Genomic DNA, 24,740 nt, shown 5'->3' on the forward strand with positions numbered 1-24,740 from the left:
TGTGGCACCCTTGTTTATTTCCTTTCCAGAACGGCTCTGTCTTGGGCCCCTTGCTGTTATTTTCCCATCTTCTCAGGTGTCCTTTGTTTCGGAAAAACACAAGACCAGGCAGAAAGGCTCTGTGTAACCAGACCCCAGACATGGGCCCCACGTGGGCCGTGCGGGTAATTCTGTCCGCCCGTGGCGGCCGGGGGCGCTGGGCTAAGAGCCGTGACTCCTGGGTTCTCTCCTCACCTCCCCACAAATCCTTTCTGCGACCTCGGTGAATACCTTTGTTTCTTCCTCTGCCACAAGAAAAGGACAAAATGTACCGTTCAGTCGTGTGCTTAAAACACTAAGAGATGTTTGTGGGGATCAAATGATTCTGGTGACGGTGCGGGCTGTTTTTCCTTCTGGCAGCTTCTGGCATCAGGGGCTCTACCTGTTTTTGCCCAGAGCCCTTGCTGCCGTGATTCTGGCCCCCGGTGGCCTCACTGAGACAGGCGTGCTGAGGACAGGCTGCCAGGCCGCCTGCGTGGAGGGCCCCCCACCCACCCCCGACCTCATCCCTCTGCCTCCGCAGCTGCCCGCCAGCCCAGCAGCTCTCCTTCCTGCGCACGGGCCTCCTGAGCAACCTCTACCTGCACACCCCCGACTGCCCCGTGGCCCTGCTCCAGTGGGTCTTCCAGGTGAGGAGCACGAGCCTGCCACTAGGTGGCGAGAGCACGCTGGCCAAACAGCCCGGGTAGGGCCCTGGCGGGGGGGATGGGCCCGCCCCTCTTCTGGCTTTGGGTGCTGCCGGGTGTGTCCCCGCCCGGGCAGGAGGAGGGGGGGAGGCAGTCTAGAATGCCCCCGTCATCACGGAGTTAAGGGACCAGCCCCTGGTCTCGCTCCACCACCACCCCCCCCACCAGAGCATGTGCCTCTCGCGCGGTGTTGCCTGTACCGCCTACCGCCGGAGCTCTCTCTGTGGCTCCCTGCTACTCAACAGGTGCTTGCATTGGGTCCAGACTCCCAACGCACAGGCCCGGGCCCCGCAGCGCCCTTGGAAGTGTGTGGGCCCTCGTGAATTTACAGCTGGGTGTGTGCCCAGGTGTTTGAGCGTTTGCCTCTCTCCATGGAGTCGGAGGGTGCCTGGAAAAGTAGAACAGCAGCTCTTTCTTCCCCTTTCTTCTCTTCCCCTGGCGGCTGGAACATTTTGGCTTGGGGCAACATGCATTCTGCGTTGGGGCTTAAACCTTTCTCCACCCTGAGAAAGACAAGCCAGGAGGGATAGCCAGGAACCAACTGCTGTCATCTGAATGCAAGGCATGAGGATGCTGGCCTTGGCCCCCACCCAGGGCCGTCCCTGCCAGAGGACTGGCAGGTCACCAGTTCCAGCTGGTGTCATTCCTGACAGTTGGGAGCTGGACCCCAGCTGTAAATTAGAGCCACCAGGCAGGGTGGGTTGTTCTAGGAACTCCTCAGCCTGGACAGACTGGCTGCCTTCCAGAAAAGGCCCTCCTGCTCTTTCCTCTCCCTTCTGGGATCCTTCCCATCGTGCCCCTCCCTGCCCCAGAGGAAAAAGACACCCGCAGCTCCTGGGGCCCTAGAGTGTGGCTGCTGCCCTCGCTCCTCCCCCGGGGCCCAACGGGACTGGCAGGCCGGGAACAGGGAACAGTGCAGCCATTCTTCTCTGCCCCTAGTCAGTGCAGTTTCTCTCTGCTCCTTGCACAGTATATGGCCAAATGCACAATCAGGCATTGGGAGGCACAAAGAGCCCATCTGAGACGTCGCCCACAGAGGGTCCTTGTGTGACCCTGACACAGCATGGAGTGCCTTCCCTGTCAGCCCTGGAGCAGCGGGTGAGCCCTGCTCTTATCCCACCTCTGTCACCTCAGCAGGGGGGCATGGAAGAGAGGACCCAGCCCCCAGGCCACACAGACACTAGGTGTGAGCTCTAGCTCCGCAACTACTACCCTGTGCCCTTGGACGAGTTGTTGAATGTCAGCTCTGTGCCTCAGTTTCTTACTTTGTAAACTGGGACCGACAGTCCCAGGTGAAGACTAAGTGAAGAATTCCTGTGACCTGCCTTGTCCTTATGGTCCCACCACAGCTCTGCCCAGGGCCCGGACATTATCAGGAGGGGATGATGTTAGTGCAAAGGCTGTGGTTCTCCATCTTCGGGAAGGAGAAACAAAAGCTTCCACTCTCCTCACAGCTGAAGCCAGATAAGTGAAAGGGGTGCATTTGGCCTTGGGAGCCTTCTGGGCGAGACTCTGCCCAACATCTTTGTCTCCGGAGGGGGAAAGGAGGAGAGGGGCAGCTGAGGTCTTACAGGCCTTAGCAGGGTGGCCTCTGCTATTTCACTGTGGAGGTCTTGCCACTTGGAACATATATTCCTACAGAAACAGTAGCATTCATTCATTCCTTCATTCATTCCCAGTAATGGGTTGAGTTCCTGCTGCAGAGTAAGCTCTAGGGATAGAAAGATCTTGGAAATGGTGTCCCAGGTAAATGCACAGAATGCGGCCATGGTGCTCAGCCCATTTCAGAGCCTCACACTGTTAGTGGGGAGTAGGGTTGGAAGAAGGCGGAACTCCGCGGTGGCTCCCTGAAGCCGTAGGTGGCATTCTCCTAAAGGTGAAGGCGTGGTTCCTGGGATCCAAGGGCAGGGATTTGGCTGCGCCTCAGGAAGAGCTGGAACCAGGATGGGGAAGGTGTAGGGTCCCAAGACAGGCCTCAGTTTCTCTCTATTCACCAGGCTCCATGGCCAAGTTAATTCCCAGGAAGGAGAGTCTTACTGGCCCAACAGCGGTTAAGTGACACCCCTCCCCCCAGTCCAATCAAAAGCAGCTGGGTGAGTAGGGTCACAGGGCTGCTGGGGGCTCATGTATATGCCTAGGGTGGATGTGAGAGCTAGGGGATAGGAGAGCTAGGCAGATTTCTCCAACCCCACTCAATCTACTGTTTTTTGGGCAAGGACGTCCTGAGTTCCCATGGAGCCCAGATCCTGCTGCCCACCACCCTCCCTCCTTCTAGTGGGGTGCACGGTGGCCAGTGGGCGCACAGGCTTTGCCATGGTGCTCAGAATTACTGAGCTCGTCACTGGAACCTTCATGTGTACCTGAAGCAAGCTGAGCCTTGCTGGGGAGAGCGGACAAAAGCTGGTAGCATATGCTGTCAATAAATGTATATTCTTGTTGGAAAATGATAAGCATGAAGAAGTTACAAGAAGCTTTGAGAGGAAGAGGAAGGCAGAGTTCTGGTATCACAGGCCGGGTCCTTGGGAAGATGACTCTGAAACTTGGTTTCCCTGAGGTTCCCTGGGGAGGGCTCCCAAGAGCCACACCTCCAGCAGAGGGAGAGCAGCTGGGAGAAGGAGAAGCTGAGTGGCAGAGCGAATTCAGAGGGCCCCAGCCAGTTCTGCAGGGTGCTCTGGAAGTGGGGTGACCCTTTAGAGTTGTCCCAATGGAGCCTTTGCACTCCAGCATCGGCCCTGCCAGTTATCAGACTAAGGCTGCACTTGGAGAACAGGTGTGACCTTGAGTGAGACGCTCCCTCCCTGCAAGGTCAATGCCCAGAGAGGGACTTGGTCAGGGCTCTCTGCAAGCAACAACCCCAGCCCCTGCGGATGAGAGCTTCAGGCCTGAAGAGGGGACATGCCCAGACTGTCCGCCACAGTGGGCTTTGCCCCAGCACCCTCAGAAGGATGGTATCACATGCAGCATGGCTGACCACGGGCAGGATCAGTGCTGTCAAGGCTCTGCCCCACCTCCGAGGCCTGGCCTCATCTGTGGGTACCCAGGCTGGATGGCCCTGGTGGGGAGGGTGCTGTCCCATTGTTCATCTCCATGTCATGTTCTCTCCACATTTCAAATTCCCAGCTTATGGCCCTCAGACTCAAGGAGCATTCGGGTAAGGATCCCAGTGAATTTGAGTCACATGGGTGACGTTGCACCTACCCACCAGGTTATCTGAGGATCCATACTCAGTACTAAGTCCTTCCCAGAGCCAGTGGCCTATAAGTTAAGGCAGTGACCTGGAAATGATGTAAGGATCATGGAGAGTAGCTGGCTTGTCCTTATATAGCTGAGTGTACTTAGTGCTTTCGAGCTGTGTCTCTTCCTCACACTGGCCCCTGCCCTGGAGGGGTATGGCTGTGGCCACGGGGAGTGAGGGGCACAAGGACCGAGACTCATACGGGGAGCGGACAGAGTAGGAGATTTCAAGTCACATACGCCTGGGATTGAATCCTGGCTTTGCTGCTTACTGGCTGTGTGACCCTGGGGAAGTTGCTTGACCCCTCTGAGCATGATTTCCTCATCTGTAAAATATCAATAATGTCAATATCCTTCTACCATGTGGACTTGTGAGGGTTAAATGGGATTTATGTAATATGGATTAATAAAGGTTTACTACCCTTATACCATAATGCTATTATACCAGCTAACCTAAACTGCTTCTTTTTTTTTTTTTTTCCCTCCTCCTAGCTGCTGACATGGCCTCCAGAAACTTCTTCAGGAGCCTTTAGTCTCCTATGGGATCTCAGTGTGGATGGGCTCTTCCATCAGTCTGGTCAGTACTAGGGAGCAGGGGGGAGACTTGAGCCCTGAGTATCCAAGCTCGAGAGCGTACATAGTACACAGCTCTCAGCAGCCTTGGAGCCCAGCATGCAGGAGAGGGGCTAGGAGGTGGGGGTGGGGGAACATTGCGTCACCACGACATGGAGACATCAGGCCATCTTTGGCTCTGGCTCCGGCATTAGTAAAAAGCTGAGCCAACAGGCTCCTTGGCACTTTGATCTGGCTTCAAATCCATATCACTGTGGCCAAGTCCAGGCTGACCTCACAGACTCTTGGGATCCCAGAACAGTCTGGAAGGTGAGTTTTCTGGATTTAAGGGGATAGCTTGCCTCTGAGCTCTTCCTGAAAACCCCAGTTTGCTTGGGAGGGTTTCAGGAACATCTGCATCAAATCAGGGAAGCTCCTTGCGTTGGAGTCACGAAGGGGAAGGGCCTTGAAGCTGTGCTGCCACCAGCCGTCCCCCTTGGCTCCTAGGACATCAGAGGAGCCCCTCAGTTTTGTCCGGGCAAAAATGAGAGCCTTGAGTCTATACCTTGGTCCTGGCATCAAAGGGGTGATTTAAGTCACCTTTATCCTTGAGGATGTTTAGAGTTCCACAGAGCAATCAGTTTTCCCTTTAGTGGCTGTGCCCTTCCCAGGCTGTCCTCATTTGGTACTTGAACCTAGACTTTTGGGCACCAAAAAATATCATGTAGCCAGTGGAAGGGTGCTTACGGCAGACAGAGAGAGGGATCCACAGGTGTCCAGGCCCCACCTCGGCCCACAGCTGTAGTCTGCCCACATTCCCCACTAAAATGCGAAAGCACGTCACTTGGAAGGCCAAAGTTATAGACCCACGGAGCACCACCTAGCCCCTGCCCCACCAGCCCTTCGGATTTCTGCTTTTGTGTCTCTTGTACTTCAGGAGTTGGCTGAGCTGAGGCCCATCTGTCAAATGAGAGCATTCCAGACTCCTCCTTCTCCCCCTCCCCCACCCCCCGCCCCCCATCTGCACGCCGGAACCCTTGTAACTGAGGTCTTCTGAATGGCACCAGTCCCAGACTCCCCATCCTTTTCATAACCTCTGCCCCTGCGGCCTGGGCTGCCCTTTCTTGAGCCTCTGGGGCCTCCTCTGCGGCATGCCTGCCCTTTGGGGGAACAGAGGCTGGCCTTGTCCTGCTCCTCTCCTCCATGCAGTGGTATGCATCTCCTCCCGCAGGGGCAGAGGGGCGTCCCACTCGTGTTTGCTTCTTGCCACATTGTCCCTATTTGCCTTCCGTCAGGAGGGCCAGGAACCTGCCCTGGAGTTCCCAGCCAGTTCGGCTCTGGCTCCAGAGCGTTTCTCCTGGCATCACCTGAGAGCCCAGCCTAGGCTTCTCTTTCTCTCCCATTGGAATAGAGACTGGCCTAGAGAATTCCATGCGCAAGGTGGGGATCTTGACTGATTTGGGGAAAGTCAAAGGCCAGGTCCACAAAAGAACCAAAAGCAGGGACTTAAACATTTGTACACACACGTTCAGAGTAACATTAGTCACAATAGCCAAAAGGTGGAAGTAACCCAAATGTCACCGAAAGATGAGTGGATAAACAAAACATGGTATACACACGCAGCAAAATACTATTCAGTGTTAAAAAGAAGGGAAATTCGGACACATGTTGCAACATGGGTGGACTCTGAGGACCTTATGCTCAATGAATAACCCAGACACAAAAGGACAAATGCTTTCCACTTATGGGAAATACCTACAGGTGGCAAATTCATAGAGACAGAAGGTAGAATGGTGGTTGCCAGGACCCAGGGGAAGAGACAATGGAGAGTTAGTGTTTAATGGGCACGGAGTTTCAGTTTGGGAGGATGAGAAAGTTCTGGAGATGGACGGTGGAGACGGTTGCCCAACCATGGGAGTGTACTTAACACCACTGAACTGCGCACTTCAAGATGTTAAGGTGGAAAACTTTGTGTTACATGCTTTTTACCGTAATTAAAAATAAACAAGTTTAGAGACAAGAACTAGGTACCAGCAGAGAATCTACCAAAAGCTGGAACTAAAAATCAACCACCAGTTCAAGAAGAACGCGCAAGGTTAAGTTAGAGCGAGGAGTGGTATAAAAGGAAGTCATGCTGCTCAGGATTTATTAGCAACTTGCGGTGCTCCGTCCTCTGTGAGACACAGCCCCCTGGGGCAGAACCTTGAGCTGCCTTCCGTCCCATTTGGAACTAGGATTGCTGTATGTGTTTTCAGGTTGCCTGGCCTTTCTCTTTTGTAAAATGGGGAGATTTGCATGTGTGTACATTTCCATTCTTTCCTGGAGTCTGTGGTGACTGGCTGTTTTTCCCAGACTATCCTGGGGAGTGTTTTATACTCTCACCTATATCCCAACATGCCTCCCAAGTAAAGGGACAGCTGAGGCGGGCCCAGGCTTCAGAGTGGACTGTTAGAGGTACACTCTGGGTACTGGGGCTGAGGGCCGAACAGAGTTCAGGTCCAGGGGTCACTGGGGTTTTGGGGTATGGTGGATACTGTTTTCCTAGATTGAGAAGAAGCACAGGTCACCGGTTAAAAGCTCCTTGGTGAGCTTGGAGAGTGGGATATTTCAGAACACTGACATTTTTCACTACAGGGGATGTTTATGCATTTATTTAGAAAACGTACATTGAGTGTGTCCTGTATTCGCTAGCTTGCTAGATGGCAGAGGGAGCTGCAGAGATGAACAAGGTGTGGTTCCTGCCCTCAGAAGGCTGACAGCCACGTGGGAGGGGATGAAATGCACAATTACAACAGGAGATGGACACAGACACGAAACTGTGGGAATTCCAAGGAGAGGAAGATTCCTTCTCGCCAAATGGGGTTGGGAGTGTGGGGAGGCTGGAGACAGGGAGGGCTTTGTAGAAGAGAGGGCAGTTGACTCATCTCTCAAAAGATGTATAAGGCAGGGATTGTGAACTCACTTGCCTGCGGGGACCGAGTGAGTCCATGACTAGAGAGCTCTTGTCCTGTCTAAGAGGATAGTAGGTCTGTTCTTGCCAGATCTCCCCGTTTTCAAGAGAAGCCGTGTTTTAGTTGGGATTTACTTTGACTATAAGTAACAATTAAGAGAATTAAGTACCCAATTAAGAGAAGTTTATTATCTCGCGTGACAAGAAATCCAGAAGTGGGGGGTTCTATGGTACGTTCAGCAGATCTGCAGTATCAGGGCTCGGGCTTGGCTTCTGGGTTTCCCTTCTCACTACTACTCCTCACAGTTGCAAAATGGCTGCCATAGCTCCAAGCATCATCATGTTCTCATGACACAGCAGTTCAAGGCAGAAAGAAGTGTGGAGGAAACCAGGTCATTCCTTCTCGTACTTTTGTCTCTTTTCATCAAGACACCATTTTGTTTCATTAGACAGAACTGCGTAACAGGCTTTGGAGGACACTTGCCATGTTTTCTGACTGTCCGGAACCCTTTGAACACCCTGACTATGTTTGAAGAATTTTTAGTCTCATGATCCTACCCCTCCAGGGTAGAATCCTGGAGACTCACTCTTCTAGCCTCCTTTTAAATATTTGAATTTTTAGTTTTAGCATTTCCAGTTAGTTCTGTATAATTTTTTTATAGTTTCTATTTCTCTATTTTTTTATAATTTCTATTTGTTCATTCAACATGAGCATATTTTCATTTACCACTTTGAGCATAGCTGTAATAGCTGCTTTAAAATCGTTGTCTGTTATTGTAACATCTGGATCGTCTAATTCATTAACATGGAAAAGTAAGTATGAAAGTGAACAATTATTTAGAACAAGTAGAGAAATCATACTGAATACTGTACCTTGGGAAGTTCACGTCCCCTTCTCCTGGATATCTTTAAGGTTTTTCCCAGAAATGTTCATGTAGAAATGCCCACTGGTTGTAGCCTGGCTTCCCTACCTAACCTAGAACATTCACAGGGGGCCGTGCACGGGAGGGCCCCAGAGCTTAAGCTTCGTTAGCTTTTTAGTCAATTGGCTTCTGACACATAATAAATTGTTTTCTGTTCAAACAGTGAGAGCTTCTCTCTGTTGCCTGTGGCTCGGAGTTCTGACTGCTCCAATAGCCACCCCAGGCCAGTCCCTGCGGAGATAAGTGGGGTGACATGGTTCATCCACTGAGGCGGACTGGGTTCCCTTAACAGGGAGGAAGGGGAGCATGGCTGCTGTCTCAGCAGCCAGCAAAATCTGCCTTAGCCAGAATACCGACATTTATGTGAAATCTCCTCCTGGTAACTAATTCAGTTACAAGACCAAACCCCCAGCCCCCACTGTGAACCCATCTGCAGCCTATATTCAACTGTCGATGGAATACAGCTCCACTGGTTTGCAGCCCTGGGGGTAGGATTCAGGTGTGGAGACATGCAAGGGTAGCAGGAAACAGTGGGAACAAAGACGAGGAGGGGAGAGTAAGACTTCCTTCAAGGGGGCAGAGTAGGGGATAAAACTGGACGTTTGGGGCCAGATCTTGGAGGACAGTGGGGACCATTGTAGGCACAGTGAAGCTTTATTAATATTTATTAAGACTGGTACAAAATTGGAGTTGTTTAGATGTAATTCACACACCATGTAATTCACCCTTCTAAAGTGTATGATTCAATATGATTCATAGAGTTGCTCAACCATCACCACTATCTAATAATTCCAGAACATTTTCATCACCCTAGGAAAAAACCTCATACCCATCAGTGGTCACTTCCCACCCCCACTCCTCCTAGCGCCTGGCAACCCCTAATGTGCGTTCCGTCTCCATGAACTTGCTTATTCTGGACATTTCATATAAATGGAATTATACAATATGCGACCTTTTGGGGTTTTTTTAAGATTTTATTTATTTGAGAGAGAATGAGCAAAAGAGAGAGAATGAGCGGTGGAGGCAGAGAGAGGGGGAGAAGCAGACTCCCCTCCGAGCAGGGAGCCCGATGTGGGGCTCGATCCCAGCACCCTGGGATCACAACCTGAGCCAAAGGCAGACGCCCAACCGACTGAGCCACCTGCCTGCCCCAATATGCAACCTTTTGTATCTGGCTTCTTTCACTTAGCATAATGTTTGCAAGGTTCATGCACCTTGTAGCATATATTAGTTCTCCATTCTTTTTTATGGCTGAATAATATTCCATTGTACAGATATACCATGTTTTATCCATTCATCCATTGATGGACACTTGGGTTGTTTCCACTTTTTGGCTATTGAGAATAATGCTACTATAAACATTTGCACACAAGTGTTTATGGGGGCATATGTTTTCCATTATCTTGGTTATATTCTTAATAGTGAAATTGCTGGATCATATGGTGACTGTATAGTTAATTTTTTGAAGGACTGTCAAACTATTTTCTGAAGTGGCTGCATCCTTTTACATTCCCACCAGCAATGTATGAGGCTCCCAGTTTCTTCACACCCTTGCCAACATTTGTTATTGTCCATCTTTTAATAGCCAAGCTAGTGGGTGTTAAGTGGTATCTTGTGGTTTGGATTTACATTTCTCTGATGACTAAGGATGGTCAGTATTTGTTCATGTACTTAGTGGCCATTTGTATATTTCTCTGGGGAAACATCTATTCAAGTGCTTTGCCCATTTTTTGATCGGGTTGTTAGGTTCTTTTTGTTGTTGTTGTTGAGTTGCAGGAGTTCTTCATATACTCTGGATACAAGACCCTTGCCAGATATGTGATTTGCAGATAATTTCTCCCGTTCCGTGGTTTATCTTTTCACCCTCTTCATGGTGGACTTTGATGCATAAGGTTTTGTTTTGTTTGTTTTGTTTTGCTTTGCTTTTAAGTAGGCTCCACACTGGGTGCCCCTGATGCACAAGTTTTAAATTTTGATAAAGTCGATTTTATCTATTTTTTTTCTATTGTTGCCTGTGCTTTTGGTGTCAAACAGAGCACCATTTCCTAGTCCAAGGTCATGAATATTTTTCCCTTATATTTCTTTCTGGAAGTTTTATAGTTTTAGCTCTTGCATGTAGCTCTTTGGTCCATTTTGAGTTGGTTTTTTATATGGTGTGAGATAGGAGTCCAGCTTTATTCCTTTGCGCGTGGATATCCACTTGCTGAAAAGCACTATTTGTTGAAAAGACTATTCTTTCTCCATTGAGTTGGCATTCTTGTTGAAAATCAACTGACCATAAATGTATGAGTTTATTTCTGGATTCTCAGTTCTAGTCCATTGATTTTTTTAAAATATTTTATTAATTTATTTGAGAGAGAGAACACAAGCACAGAGGGAGAGGGAGAAGATGACTCCCTGCTGAGCAGAGAGCCCCATGTGGGGCTCGATCCCAGGACCCTGGGATCATGACCTGAGCCGAAGGCAGACGCTTAACCAGCTGAGCAACCCAGGTGCCCCATTCCATTGGTTTATATATCTTTATGCCTGTGCCCCAAATTCCTCTTTTTCTTTTTGAGAAAGAGAGAAAGAGAGCATGAGCTGGGATAGGAGGGGCAGAAGGAGAGAGGGAATCTTTTTTTTTTTTCTGTTTAGAATGCAAGTTTCTTTTTTTAATTTAAATTCAATTAGCCAACATATAGTACATCATTAGTTTTTGATGGAATGTTCAGTGACTCATTAGATGCGTCTAATACTCAGTGCTCATCATATCACATGTCCTCCTTAATGCCCATCACCCAATTACCCCATCCCCCCACCCAGGGAGAGAAAATCTTAAGCAGGCTCCATGCTCAGTATGGAGCCCGAAGTGGGGCTCTATCTCACTATCCTGAGATCATGACCTGAGCCAAAATCAAGTCGGACATTTAACCAACTGAGCCACCCAGGTACCCAGTACCCCAAATTCTTGGTCACTTCAGCTTGCTGTATTGAAATTGGGAATGTGAGTCTTCCAGCTTTGCTCTTTTCAAAATTATTTTGGCTATTCTTGGTCTCTTGTATTTCCATATTAATTTTAGGATGGTTTATCAACCTCTGCAAAAATGACAGCTGGGCTTTAGATAGTGATTGTGTTGAATCTGTAAATAACTTTGAGTATTACTCTCACCTAATAATATTGTGTCTTCCAATCCATGAATATGGGATATCTTTCCATTTATTTAGATCTTCTTTCATTTCTTCCAACACTGTTTTGTGGTTTTTGGTGTGCGAGTCTTATATTTATTTTGTTAAATTTATTCCTAAGTATTTTATTATTTTTGATGTTATTATAAATGGAATTATTTTCTTCATTTTCTTTTCAGAGCATTCCTGGTAGAAAGAGAACAGATTTTTGTATACTGACCTTGTATTCTGCAACCTTGCTGAACTTGTTTATTAGCCCTAATCATTTTTTTAATGGCAGAATTTGGTTTTGAAAGCAAACATGGTCTTGTGCAACTAATTGCTTGAAAGAAGTGACCTCATGTTTCTTTAACAAACATGCTTTGGCTGTGCCAATGTAGGACTGGCCAGTAAGTCTGCCAAGCACACTGAGTAGGCAGCAGTGCCTGGAGAAAAGGCGCTCCATCAATGAGATCAAAACACTTGAGAGAAGGAGTAGAACATGCGTAGGTTCTGTCCTGTTAGCTCCCAAGACAGTGCTGTTCATTCTTACCTACCCAGTCCATTCCCTACCAGCTTCTATAATATTTGTGTAGGAGGGGAAGAACATAACAAAATGAAAGGACCCTGGCCAGTACATTCTTTGGATATTTTTTAAGTGGGTGAGAAATTTAGTTCTCAGGACAAATTCATTTCATTTTCATGAGCGGTATCTTTGGACACTTTGTTCTTCCTCACGTGATCACCACGCTTTTTCCCTTTGTCCCTGGGGCTTCAGTTATTATAGTCATTGGGGCTTTGGGGCTCTCTGGGACAGGCCCCTGTTTTGTGGGTCACTTTCTTTTCTTGCTTGTATTCTGTCTCCCTCCTTCTCTACCCTCCTTCCTTATTCACCCTTGGGTAATATTTATAAGATTGCTGCTTGTAAAAAGAATAAAACAAAACAAAGACCAATAACCTCACTAGCTAGGTAACCCCTATATTATCTTAAAGTATTCTATGTATGAGGTGCGGAAAATTCAAATACTAGAGACAGGTGCAAAATGAAAAATGAAAGCCTCCCTGCCCACCCACTCCCCATGGCCACTTCCTCTCCCCAAATAGTCATTATTAAGAGTCATTATTTCTTGTGATGATTTCCAGGACCAAAAGCTACATAATACATGTACAATCCACAATCCATATAATCCATGTTTTTGTATTTATGGATTTATTTACACCATATTTCTTCCAACACTTTGGTATTCATCTGAAGTTACCACCAGTGGAGAGTTAATCTACGACTTTTCCAGCTCTCTCCCCTGGATGCCAGGAGAGGCCACAGCCTACATAGCACAGGTCAGACAGGATTTTCTAGATGGGTCGCCAGGGTGGAGGACCCTTGAGGTGGGACAAGCCATCAGGTGCAAAAAGAAAACATTTAACACCCATATTTACATTTTAGCCCATCTTTTTTTTTTTAAGTTTTATTGAAGTGTGTAATTGACATACATTAACCTGTACACATTTAAAGCAGGCAATTTATACACTTGACATATGTATATATCTATAAAACTGTCATCATCAAGATAATGATGTCCGTTGCCTTCATAGTTTTCTTGTGCCTCTTTGTAATTAATTTCTCTCCTTCCCCTTTTGTCCGTAGGAAACCGCTAATCTACTTTCTGTCACTACAGATCAGTTTTGCATTCTCTAGAAGTTTATACAAATGGAATCACACAGCAGGTACCCCTTTGGGAGGGGGTCTGGCTTCTTTAACTCAGGATAATTATTTTGAAATCCATCGATGTTGTTGTGTGTATCAGTACTTTATTCCTTTTCATAGCTGCGTATTATTTCATTGTATGGATATCCTATTGCTACTAACGACATTTTGGGTTTTGTATTGTTTTTCAGTTTGGGGGCTATTATAATCTGCTATAAACATTCTTATGCAGGTCTTTGTGTATACATCTGCTTTCTTTCCCCTTGGGGTAAATATCTATGAGTGGGTAGGCTGGGTCATATGGTAAATGCTTAAGTATTTTTTCAAGCTTATTTATTTTTTCTTTAGTAATCTCCGCACCCAATGTGGGGCTTGAACTTGTGACTTTTGAAGATCAAAAGTCACATGCTCTTCCAACTGAGCCAGCCAGGTGCACCTATTGCTATTTTATAGTTGGTGCTTTTAGTGTCATATTTAAGAAATATTTGTGAAGGGACACCTGGGTGGCTCAGTTCGTTAACCATCTGCCTTCGGCTCAGGTCATGATCCCAGGGTCTTGGGATCGAGTCCTGCATGAGGCTCCTTGCTCAGTGGGGAGCCTGCTTCTCCCTCTGCCTGTCGCTCCCCCTGCTTATGTTCTCTGTCTCTCTCTGACAAATAAATAAAATCTTTAAAAAAAATATTTGTGAAACTTGGGTCCCTGAGATCTTGTTTTCTTCTAGAAATTTCATAATTGAATTTCATAACTTACAATTTTTATAATTAAATTAAGTTTTATAATTTATAATTAGCCTTACATTTTTAGGTCAGTGGTCCATTAATTTTTATTGATGGTGTAAGGTTAAGGTTAACTTCTTTACATATGGCTATCCAGCCGTTACAACACATTTGTTGAAAAGATTATCCATACGGAATTGAATTACATTAGTACCTTTACCAGAAATCAGTCAATCATATGCGTGTGGATCTATTTCTGGACTCTAGTCTGTTTCATTGGTTTGTATGTCTAATTTTACCCCCCCCATCCTAATTGCTTTAACTCTGTAAGTGTGAAAATCATTAATTTAAATCCTTCACCTTTGTAGGGTGCCTGGGTGGCTCAGTCAGTTGGACATCCAGCTCTTGATTTTGGCTAAGGTCATAATCTCAGGGCTGTGGGATCAAGCCCTGTGTGGGGCTCCCTGCTCAGTACGAAGTCCGCTTGGGATTCTTTCTCTCCCTCTCCCTCTGCCCCTCCTCCCCATTCTTGCACGCGCACGCACATGCTCTCTCTCTCTCTCTGAAATAAGTGAATACATCTTTTTTTAAAAAATCCTTCAAGCTTCTTCAAGCTTCTTTCTCAAGCTTGTTTGGACTATTCTAGGTCCTTTGCATTTTCATATAAATTTTCAATATAAAATTTTCATATAAACTTCAAATTTTCAATTCCTTGTCATTTTCTACCAAAAAAAAATCTGCCTGAATTTTTATTGGGATTGCACTGAATCTATAGGTCAATTTGAGGCAAATTGACGTGCTTCACAATATTAAGCCCTCCAATCCATGTGCATTGGACATCTTTCTTTTTATTTAGAACTTTAGTTTCTTTCAACATTTTGGTGTACAAGTCTTACAGTTCTTTTGCTAAATTTATTCCTAAGTATTTTATTCTTTTTGATACTATTGTAAAATGAATTGTTTTCTTGGGATGCCTGGGTGGCTCAGTTGGTTAAGCGTCTCCCTTCGGCTCAGGTAATGATTCCAGGATCAAGTCCTGCGTCAGGCTCCTTGTTCAGCGGGGAGCCTGCTTCTCCCTCTGGCTGCTGCTCTCCCTGCTTGTGCTCTCTCTCTGACAAATAATTAAATAAAATCTTTTTAAAAATTAATTGTTGGGGCGCCTGGGTGGCACAGCGGTTACGCATCTGCCTTCGGCTCAGGGCGTGATCCCGGCGTTGTGGGATCGAGCCCCACGTCAGGCTCCTCCGCTATGAGCCTGCTTCTTCCTCTCCCACTCCCCTTGCTTGTGTTCCTTCTCTCTCTGGCTGTCTCTATCTCTGTCAAATAAATAAAAAATCTTAAAAAAAATAAAATAAAATAAAATAAAATAAAAATGAATTGTTTTCTTAATTTCATTTTCAAATTGTTCATTGATTGTGTACTGATATATAATTGATTTTTGCATATTGATCTTGTATTCTGTAACCTTGATAAACCCCTACTTTATTGAGATTTTTATCAGGAATGGATGTTAGATTTTGAGGTGATTATGTGGTTTTTTTCCTTCAGTCCCTTAATATGGTGATTACATTGACTGAGTTTTGAATGTTTATTCATCCTTGCATTCTGGAATAAATCCTACTTGGTCTTGATATACTAACTTTGTATGTATGGTTAGATTCAATCTGGTAGCTTTTTGTTGAGAACTCTCAACATTTACGTTCACAAAGGATATTAGTCTTTAGTTTTCTTTTTCTGGTTTTGGTGTCAGAGTAATACTGGCTTCATGGAATGTGTTCGGAACTATTCCCTCTTCTTCAAAATTCTGGAAGAGTTTGTGTAGAACTGATATTATTTCTTCCTTAAATTTTTGGTAAAATCAGCCAGTTGAGCCATCTGGGCCTTGAGTTTTCTTTCCTTTCCTTTCCTTTCCTTTCCTTTCCTTTCCTTTCCTTTCCTTTCCTCTCCTCTCCTCTCCTCTCCTTTCTTTTCTTTTCTTTCTTTCTTTCTTTCTTTCTTTCTTTCTTTCTTTCTTTCTTTTTTAAAGATTTTATTTCTTTATTTGACAGAGAGAGTACAAGCAGGGGGAGCTGGAGAGGGAGAAGCAGGCTCCCCACTGAGCAGGTAGCCTGATGTGCAGCTCGATCCCAGGACCCCAGGATCATGACCTGAGCTGAAGGCAGATGCTTAACCAGTGAGCCACCCAGGTGCCCCTGGGCCTTGAGTTTTCTTTATGGGAAGATTTTTAATTACAAATCCAGTTATTAAAAATAGATATATGGGTATTTTTATTATCTGTTTCTTCTCAAGTGAGCTCTGTTAGTTTGTGTCCATTTCACCTAAGTTGTCAAATGTATCGGTATAGGTTTGTTCATAATATTCCCTTATTATCTTTTTAATGTCTGTTGGATCAGTGATGATGACATCCTTCTCATTCTGATACTGGTAATTTGTGTTTCTTTCTTCTTCAGTCAGATCAGTTGGGTTTCAGGTTTATCAACATTATGGATCCCAAAAAACCAGCTTTTGGTTTCATTGATTTTCCTTAGAGTTTTTCTGTTTTCTGTTTTAGTGATTTCTGTTCTTACCTTTATTTCCTTTCAAATTCTGCTTGTTTGGGGTTTGATCTGATCTATTTCCCCCCAGTATTTTAAGGTGGAAACTTAAATCGTAGTAGCTCATCTTTTTTTGTGTGTGTCAAAAGTAGCTCATCTTCTTTCTTTTTCTTTTTTTTTAGATTTTATTTTTACGTAATCTCCACACCCAACGTGGGGCTCAAACTCACAACCATGAGATCAAGAGTTGCATGCTCCACTGATATTGAGCCAGCCAGGGACCCCATCGCTCATCTTTTTTAAATTTACTTTTTAACATGTTATATCACATATCTGGCATTTTAGCATCAAGGTACATTTGTAGAGGTTATAAACGTATATTTGTTGGAGGTATAAATTTTAAAACTTTTAAGGATGGCTATGCACCATCAAAAAAGTTCTGGAGAGCAGCAGAAGCATTCTTTGATTGGAGCTGCAGGCTGATACCTTACTGGGAATTTTGACATATTGTGGGAACATGGGGATGCATGATGGGTGACAGAGCATAGGATGGGGTGGACGGAATGGAGACAGGATATCTGACAGTCGCTCCCTTGGGAAGAACCCTACAGCAGCCTAGAGCAGCGTCAGGACACAGACGGAGCTTGGCAGTCCGACTCCCAGAGTCCTCCGCCGAGTGGCCAGCCCTGAGCACTCGGGATTGTTTTCAGAGTTGGCAGTAATAACATAGGTGAAGCACTGGCTGTATAGCGGATGCTCAAAATTTGATAGCTATTATCAAAGCAAAAATGTATTTTTTTATGACTCAGAGATCATTAGATAAACCAAAGGAGCTAAGCAGCACAAATACTCGGCTCCCTCTTCTTAATTCCGCTAGCTCTGTTTTGACCATTCTTGTCTCACTCCATTCTCAGATGATGGCTTTTTGTTTTTGTTTTTCTTTTCTCAGATGGTTTTTAAGCAGTCGAAAATCCCTTAAGCTATGTATTCTGTTGACACTTTCTGTCTTTCACTGTCTTACTAGGAGTTGTCTTCACCTCCTCCCCTGACCTGCCTCGGGGAGAGTCTCCTGCTGGGATGGTTGGAGCAACAGAGCCTCCTGCAGCCTCCCAGAGTAGAAGCCCTGCCTGCAAACAGCTGCCCCCAGGGGCTTCACACAGCCTGGGCTCCCGTGTCCCGTGGTAGCAGCCGCAGCCACCCACATACAAGGAGCACCTCTGTGCGGGGCCCAGGGCCCAACCCTCTGTTCACGTGGGGGTGACCTTCACTCCTGACTTCACAGGGCAGGTGCTTCTATCCCCGGGCCAAGGAGGCAAGCTGGGATTCAGCTGCACTCTTAATCCCCACACGGGTACTGCGAGCACACGGTGCAGACCCAAATGAGCGGGCAAACCCCGTGAGGACCACCCTGGAGAACCCATCCCCCAGCCCGCTCAGAGCTGTCATTTGCCGGGCCCAGCCCCTTCCAAGTCTCCAGTTGGAACGCGACAATAACAGTAATTCAACTTCAGAATTGATCGTCATTTTAAAAACATATTATTGTCTGTTATGATAATAAAAGTCGTTTCCTTGAAAATAATAGCTCACATTTCTAGAGAGCTCGTGCCAGGCCCCAAGCGCAGGGCCTGGCCTATCTCATTTAATCACCCCAGCAAAATCCTCCACGTAGATACTGTTATTTTCCCTTTTTCGCAGATAATCAGGGGGCTGGAAAGCCCAAGCTTCACATGATTTGTGTTATCCACAGTCTCGTAGGTGGGGGGCCAGACCCCCGGTTCCAGCTCACTGTATCGTCTTCTCTGTCTTGCTGTGCTGCAGAGCGCAGGGACTGTTCGCTAGCCTTCATTTTACCTTCTCTCGAGTTCCTGGCAGCTACAGGAACCGGTGCACAGAAGACGCGGGTGGTATTTGTTGCACGTGCGGCTGAGCGTCGGGGAATGTGTGCTTTGCCAACAGCAAGACATCGGCATCTTTCCCCACCTGATCCCATGCAGTGGGTGGATGGTGGCGCTGCCAGACGTGCTGTCTGGCCGTCCGAGGTCAGAATGCGGGATCTGCACGCAGGCCCTTCAGGGACACCTGTGTGTGCGATACCCCAGCCCAGCCGGCCTCTCCCTCGTGTCCCTGCCTTCTGGAGTGTGTGCCTCCTGATCCGCCTCTCTGTCCGACCACCGGTACAGCCGGGGTCGTGCAGGGCTGCTCCGTGGCCACTGCGGAGGCCCAGGTGGGTCAGCTCCTCCAACACACTGATGACAGAGCCTGGCACGGACTTTTTAAAGCTCCCAGGTGATTCTAATGTCCAGCCAGGCTGAGAAAGTGCCAGATGATGAGGACTTTGGCCAAGTGCCTAAACCTCCCTCACTAATACGGTGAGCGCTTCTTCATGTTTCTCTTTCAGACCCTGATCAAAAATCTCTGTGGCTCCCTTAGGGCGCAGCCTCTAGCTTCCAGTTTTCCGTTGGGTCTGGGCTTTAAAAAGGACCGAAGCTGGGGTCCTGCCCTCTGAGATTGGGTTGGAGTATAGCCTGGGCAGGGGCATTTTAAAACCGCCCCAGACGATTCCAGTAAACAGTGGGGCTGAGCACCTCTGGGCTCCTGCACCTCGGGAGCAAGGCTGAGAGCCGTGGGTGTGCGGGGAGCTGGGGCTGCCTTCCGTGGGTTCCTCCGCACACCCATCCCACCCCAGTCATCCGCCAGAGCACAGGCTGGGTCCCTGTGTGCTGTTCCGGAGCGAGGGCCATGGCTGTCATTAGCTCAGTGGTTTCCCAATGTGGCTGGCTGCATTTTAGAATCCCTTGAGATTTCTTTTTTAATTCTAGAGCCCAAGCCAGGCTAATTAAATGGGGGGCAGGGGGGACAGGTGGCACTAACTTGTGAAGCTGCTCCCTAAGAGATTCCAGAATGTGCAGACAAGTCTGAGAACTACCGCATTCGGTTCTCAGCTGGGTCCTTGATCCAGAATGCAGCGAACACCAAATCCCTTAGACTGTGGGGATGTGCGGCCCACGCTGCTGTGTGGGGAGGGAGACCTTTTCCTCTGTTTCCTTTTCTTAAGAGTTCTTTGTTGTTTAAAGATTTATTAATTTAAGAGAAAGAGGGAGAGCACGAGCGGGAGGGGCAGAGGGAGAGGGAGAATCCCAAGCCGACTCCATGCTGAGCACAGAGCCCAACACGGGGTTCGATCCCACAACCCAGAGATCAGACCTGAGCTGAAGCCACGAGTCGGATGCTCACCCTACTTGCCACCCAGGTGCCCCAGTTGTTGTTATTGTTGTTGTTGTTTTAGAACAGTTTAGGCTTACAGAATATTTGATCAGAAAGCAGTTCCCATACTACTCCCCTGCATGCCAGCACCCCCCACCACACCCTGGTTTCTTCTACTGACGTCTTGCATGTGTACGGTGTTTTGTTAGGATTGACGAGGCACTATTGATACATTACCATAAACTGAAAGCTATTGTTTATTTTTTTTTATTTTTTTATTTTTTTAATGATTTTATTTATTTATTCGACAGAGATAGAGACAGCCAGCGAGAGAGGGAACACAGCAGGGGAGTGGGAGAGGAAGAAGCAGGCTTCCAGCACAGGAGCCCGATGTGTGGGGCTCGATCCCAGAACGCCGGGATCACGCCCTGAGCCACCCAGGTGCCCCTGAAAGCTGTTGTTTAAATTAGGGTTCACTCTGGAGCACCTGGGTGGCTCAGTCAGTCAAGCGTCCAACTCTTGATTTCAGCTCAGTCATGATCTCAGGGTCCTGGGATCAAGCCCCGTGGGCCCTGGGCTCCGTGCTCAGTGGAGAGTCTTCTTCTGCCTCTGCCCCTCCCCCTGCTCTCTCTCCCTCAAATAAGTAAATAAATCTAAAAAAAAAAAATCAGTGTTCACTCTTTGTGTTGTACATTCTGTGGGTTTTGTTAAATGGGTGACGTGTGGCCCTCACTGCTGTATCATACAGAGTAGTCTCGCTGCTCTGGACATCCTCTGTGCTCCCCTGTTCATTCCTCCCCCTCTCCATCCAAACCCCTGGGAACCCCTGATCTCTCTCTGGTCTCTAGAGTTTGCCTTTTCCAAAACGTCATCTAGCTGGAATCATACAGCATGAGCCTTTCCAGACTGGCTCCTTTCACTTAGCAACACATATTGGAGGTAGTTCTCTATGCCCTTTCATGGCTTCATAGCTTCTTTCTTTTTGCCACGCAGTAGTAAGCCATTGCCTAGAGGGACCACAGTTTGTTTAGCCATTCACCTCCTGAAGGACATTTTGTAGCTTCCAGTTTTTGACAATGATGAGGAAAGCTGCCGTAAACATTCGTGTGTGGCTTTTTGCGTGGGTGCACATTTTCAGTTCATTTGGGTAAATACCAAGGAGCACAATTGCTGGATTGTGTGGTAAGAGTATGTTTAGTTTTGTAACAAACCGCCAGACGGTCTTCCAAAAGGGCTCTTGCGCATTCCCACCAACAGTGAGTGAGAGTTCCCGTTGCTCCGCGTCCTTGTCAGCATTTGGTATTTTTTGTTTCATTTTAGGTAGAGATCAGGAATATTCCAGAAACCTCAGGTTCAGAAATCCAAAGTGAGAGAAATCCTGGTGGGCCGTGTATTCAGGGACGTTACTGGGAAGCTCTTGGTAGAGTCTAAATCGGACTCTGATTTTTGCTTTTTAAGTGTGAGAGGGCGGTTTGCTCCTACCTTCCTGAGTCATACTGAGGGGGCCTTGCAACATTAAAAATAACCCAGTAGTGCATCCTGAGGTAGGAAAGTGAGGAAGTGGTTGCCTGGAGTCAAGACATGACAGCTGGGCCTCTGGCAGCCATCCTGGACCATGAGGTGATCTTGAGAAGGAGAGGCACATGCCTAGAAGGGCAGAGCAGAAGACAGGCACCAAAGATCCCACAGGTCCATCAGGTCCCTGCACCAGTGTGGCCCACCTGCTTCCAGACTTTTTCATCAAAGAGAATAAAATTTTAGCTTATTTAAGCCCAGGTAGGTTTTTTGTTTTGTTTCTGGTCTTTTTGTTATTTGCAGCAGAACCTAGTTCTTGCAGCTATGGTGGTGTGGTGGTTTGGCACAATGCGAGTCTGTCCTACACACTGGGGGCCAGGAGTGCTCAACGGTGTTAGGTGACACCAGGCAGTGGTGTCAGTTACAGAGGGCAGGAGAGAGGAGAGGTGGCCTGGGGACGGCATCACCTACCCTACACCACCCTGACTCCCATGAATAAAAGGACCAGGGGCCGACAGGGACTCTGTGGGGGGAGGGGAACTATGTGGGGGGTGTGGATGGGTGCTCTGTGTGTGTGTGTGTGTATGGATGGGTGCTGTGTGTGGTAAGTATGGGTGGGATGCGTGTGTGTGATATGCGAGTGTGCATTGATGAGTGTTGTGCATGTCATGATATGTGCAGTGTGTGGGTGTGTGGTGTGTGGGTGTGTTTGTGTTGGATGAGTGGTTTCTGCGTCTGTGGTATGTGGGGTGTGTGTACAGATGGGTGGTGTGTGCATAGTGTGGGTGTAGTATAGGTGTGCAGAAGTGCGTGTGTGGATGGGTGGTGTGTCTGTAGTACATGGTGGCCCTGTATAGATGTGTGTATGGGTGTGGTGGGTGGATACGGGGGTGCATGCGTGTGTGAGGGTGTGTGTGGTGGGTGGATATGGGGGTGCCTGTGTGTGTGAGGGTGTGTGTGTGGTGGGTGGATATGGGGGTGCCTGTGTGTGTGAGGGTGTGTGTGGTGGGTGGATATGGGGATGCATGCGTGTGTGAGGGTGTGTGTGGTGGGTGGATATGGGGGTGCATGTGTGTGTGTGGTGGGTGGATATGGGGGTGCATGCGTGTGTGAGGGTGTGTGTGGTGGGTGGATATGGGGGTGCATGTGTGTGTGTTGGTGGGTGGATATGGGGGTGCGTGTGTGTGTGTGGTGGGTGGATATGGGGGGGTGTGTGTGTGGTGGGTGGATATGGGGGTACATATGCATGTGTGAGGGTGTGTGTGGTGGGTGGATATGGGGGTGCATTGTGAGCAGGGCGGGGGTACAGGCGGGATTATAGCCTGGCAGGCAGGAGGCTGTGGAGGCGCCGAAGGGAGGGCCTTAGCTCAGGGTGAGCAGGTGGGAAAGGGAAAATGAAGGGGTCAGTGGGATGGGTTGCATGGCAGAGAAGGAACAAAAGGAAGCCTGGAAACAATGTGGGTAGAGCGTTCTGGAGAAAGAACCCTTGGAGATGAGAGGCAAGAAGAGCGAGTGGGTCAGGGCTTATCCAGGTCCTGGGCATGTAGTTGCCTGTGGTGAGGCAGCATCAGACTCGGGAGAATGCCGGGCTCCTTCCCATGCTCGCACTGTAGTTGGGGTGATACGATGTGCATGTTTTTAAAATATGGACTTGACGGAATTTTGTGTTTTTACCATATACATGGATCACATCACTCCATCCTCCTGAGACCAGTTGCTTCCTTGCCCCAGTCTGCAGGGTGGGTGTGGAGTGGGCAGGTGGGGTCCAAGGACCAGAGGGGGTCCCACAGGACCAGCCAAGAGGGTTGTTGGCTTCGCGCAGGATAGAAGTCACAGCGAGCCAGGAGGAAGTGAGAGCAGAGTTTATCCAATAGCATCAGTGATAGAGTACAGCGGACGGGGTGTGCGGGAGAGGAGAGTGAGTCTCTCCTTTGCTTGGGGTCTGGGCTTTTCGTTGAGGATGGTGCACGTGTCCTCTCAGGCACCCAGGGACTGGTCAGAACAAGGACAAGGGTCCAGGTGTCCTCCACAAGTCCCTTATGCCCAGGAGCCAGGGGGTTTTGGCCTCAAGATGTCTAAGGGCAGGGGTCTAGAATACGTACCCGAGGACCCCACCCAGTCCCTCCTTGGATGTTATCGACCGTGCCGGAAACCTCCAAAGAAATCATGCACTCCTTGACCTTTACAGTTAGGATGTACGTTATTTGTACCCTAAGGCGTGTGCAAGGTGGGGTACAGGTCCTAGCAAGAACAGGAGCAGGGACAGGAGCAAAAAGCAGTTCTTTCCCCATCTCAAGTGGGTCCCCTTCCCTCTTTCTGCCCTTATCCTCTCCCGCCCTGGGCCTCACACCCCTCCAACACCCGGGGCTCCTGGCTGGGCCCAAAAAACAAGAAATGGCAGCCCGGCCTCAGGGTGCACCCAGAGCTCCTCCTTCTGTCTCTGGCTGCCCCCCCCCTCCGCAGACCGCCTTCTTTCCCCGCCATTTATACCACCTGGCTTCGTTTGGTGTGTTTATTGTTCATGTGTTTTATCTGTTTCCCTGCTAAACCATCAGCTCCATGAGACCAGGACTTTGTCTCTTTTGTTCACTGCTGGGCCCCCAGCGTTCAGAACAATGCGTGGTGTTCAGTTACTGTTTACTGAGCAGGATGAAACGTTTAAATGACAGGCTTATGCTGATGGACTAAAGCTCATGATATTGCGACAAGTGCAAATTTATAGGCAAAAGCGCAGAGAGAAGTTAAGTAATCACAACTGGGAGGATAAGAAATGGTAAGAGGGGCGCCTGGGTGGCTCGGTCGGCTAAGCATCTGACTCTTGTTTCAGCCCAGGTCCTGATCATGGCTCATGGGATGGAGACCCGTCTGGCTTTGCGCTCAAGGGGGAGTCTGCTTGGATATTCTTTCCCGCTGACCACCCCCTCCCCAGCATGTGCACTCACTCTCGTTCTCTCTCTCAAATAAATAAATAAATCTTTTTTTAAAAATGTAAGATTTGTTGAAAAGAAAACCACAGGCCCCAAGTGGCGTCACTTAGGCCAAGTCACCAAAGCTGGGCTTAATACCTAACCTGCCTGCAGTTTCAGCCCCCCCCCCCAAGTGTAAATCTGTCAGGAATTTTCTGATAGGCATCAATGAGGTAATCTATTTGTATAATAGGACCCCCTGCCCTTCCCCTAAGGGAAGGTGACCTTGCATGGAACAATCCTTTCTTTTCTTTCGCTAACAACTTTCTTGCCCCACCCCCCTTCCTATAAAAACCTTCCATTTGGTGCAAGTCCTTGGCGCGCCCCTCTGCCTGCTAGGTGGGGTTCTCCGGTGTATGGATGGCTTCTTAAAGCCAATTAGATCCTGGAATTTGCTCCGTTAGATTATGTTCACCAGACTGTAAGCCTCCCCTAAATGTCGTGAGTCCCAGGCTCCCGCTGGGATCTGGGCTCAGTCTGACGGGGCGGTTGCTTTCTTTTCTTTCGGAACCCGCGGTTCCCCATTAAGGCTGATGGGGAATCCCCTCCTGGAGAACTGGGGGGACTCTGA

General features: G+C 48.0%; 1 protein-coding gene across 2 annotated transcripts in view; it reads left to right on the forward strand.

Moving 5' to 3' along the window:
- Positions 1-24,740, forward strand: part of FAM178B (family with sequence similarity 178 member B) — a 117,067-nt gene that overhangs the window by 47,147 nt on the left and 45,180 nt on the right. For both annotated transcript variants that reach the window (XM_034659027.1, XM_034659028.1), the window contains 2 exons: positions 563-668; positions 4,452-4,536. In XM_034659027.1, coding sequence (XP_034514918.1) covers positions 563-668; positions 4,452-4,536 — 191 coding nt within the window. The remainder of the gene's footprint in view (positions 1-562; positions 669-4,451; positions 4,537-24,740) is intronic.

The sequence above is a fragment of the Ailuropoda melanoleuca genome, chromosome 4, assembly GCF_002007445.2.
Source record: "Ailuropoda melanoleuca isolate Jingjing chromosome 4, ASM200744v2, whole genome shotgun sequence".
Taxonomy (NCBI): Eukaryota; Metazoa; Chordata; class Mammalia; order Carnivora; family Ursidae; genus Ailuropoda; species Ailuropoda melanoleuca.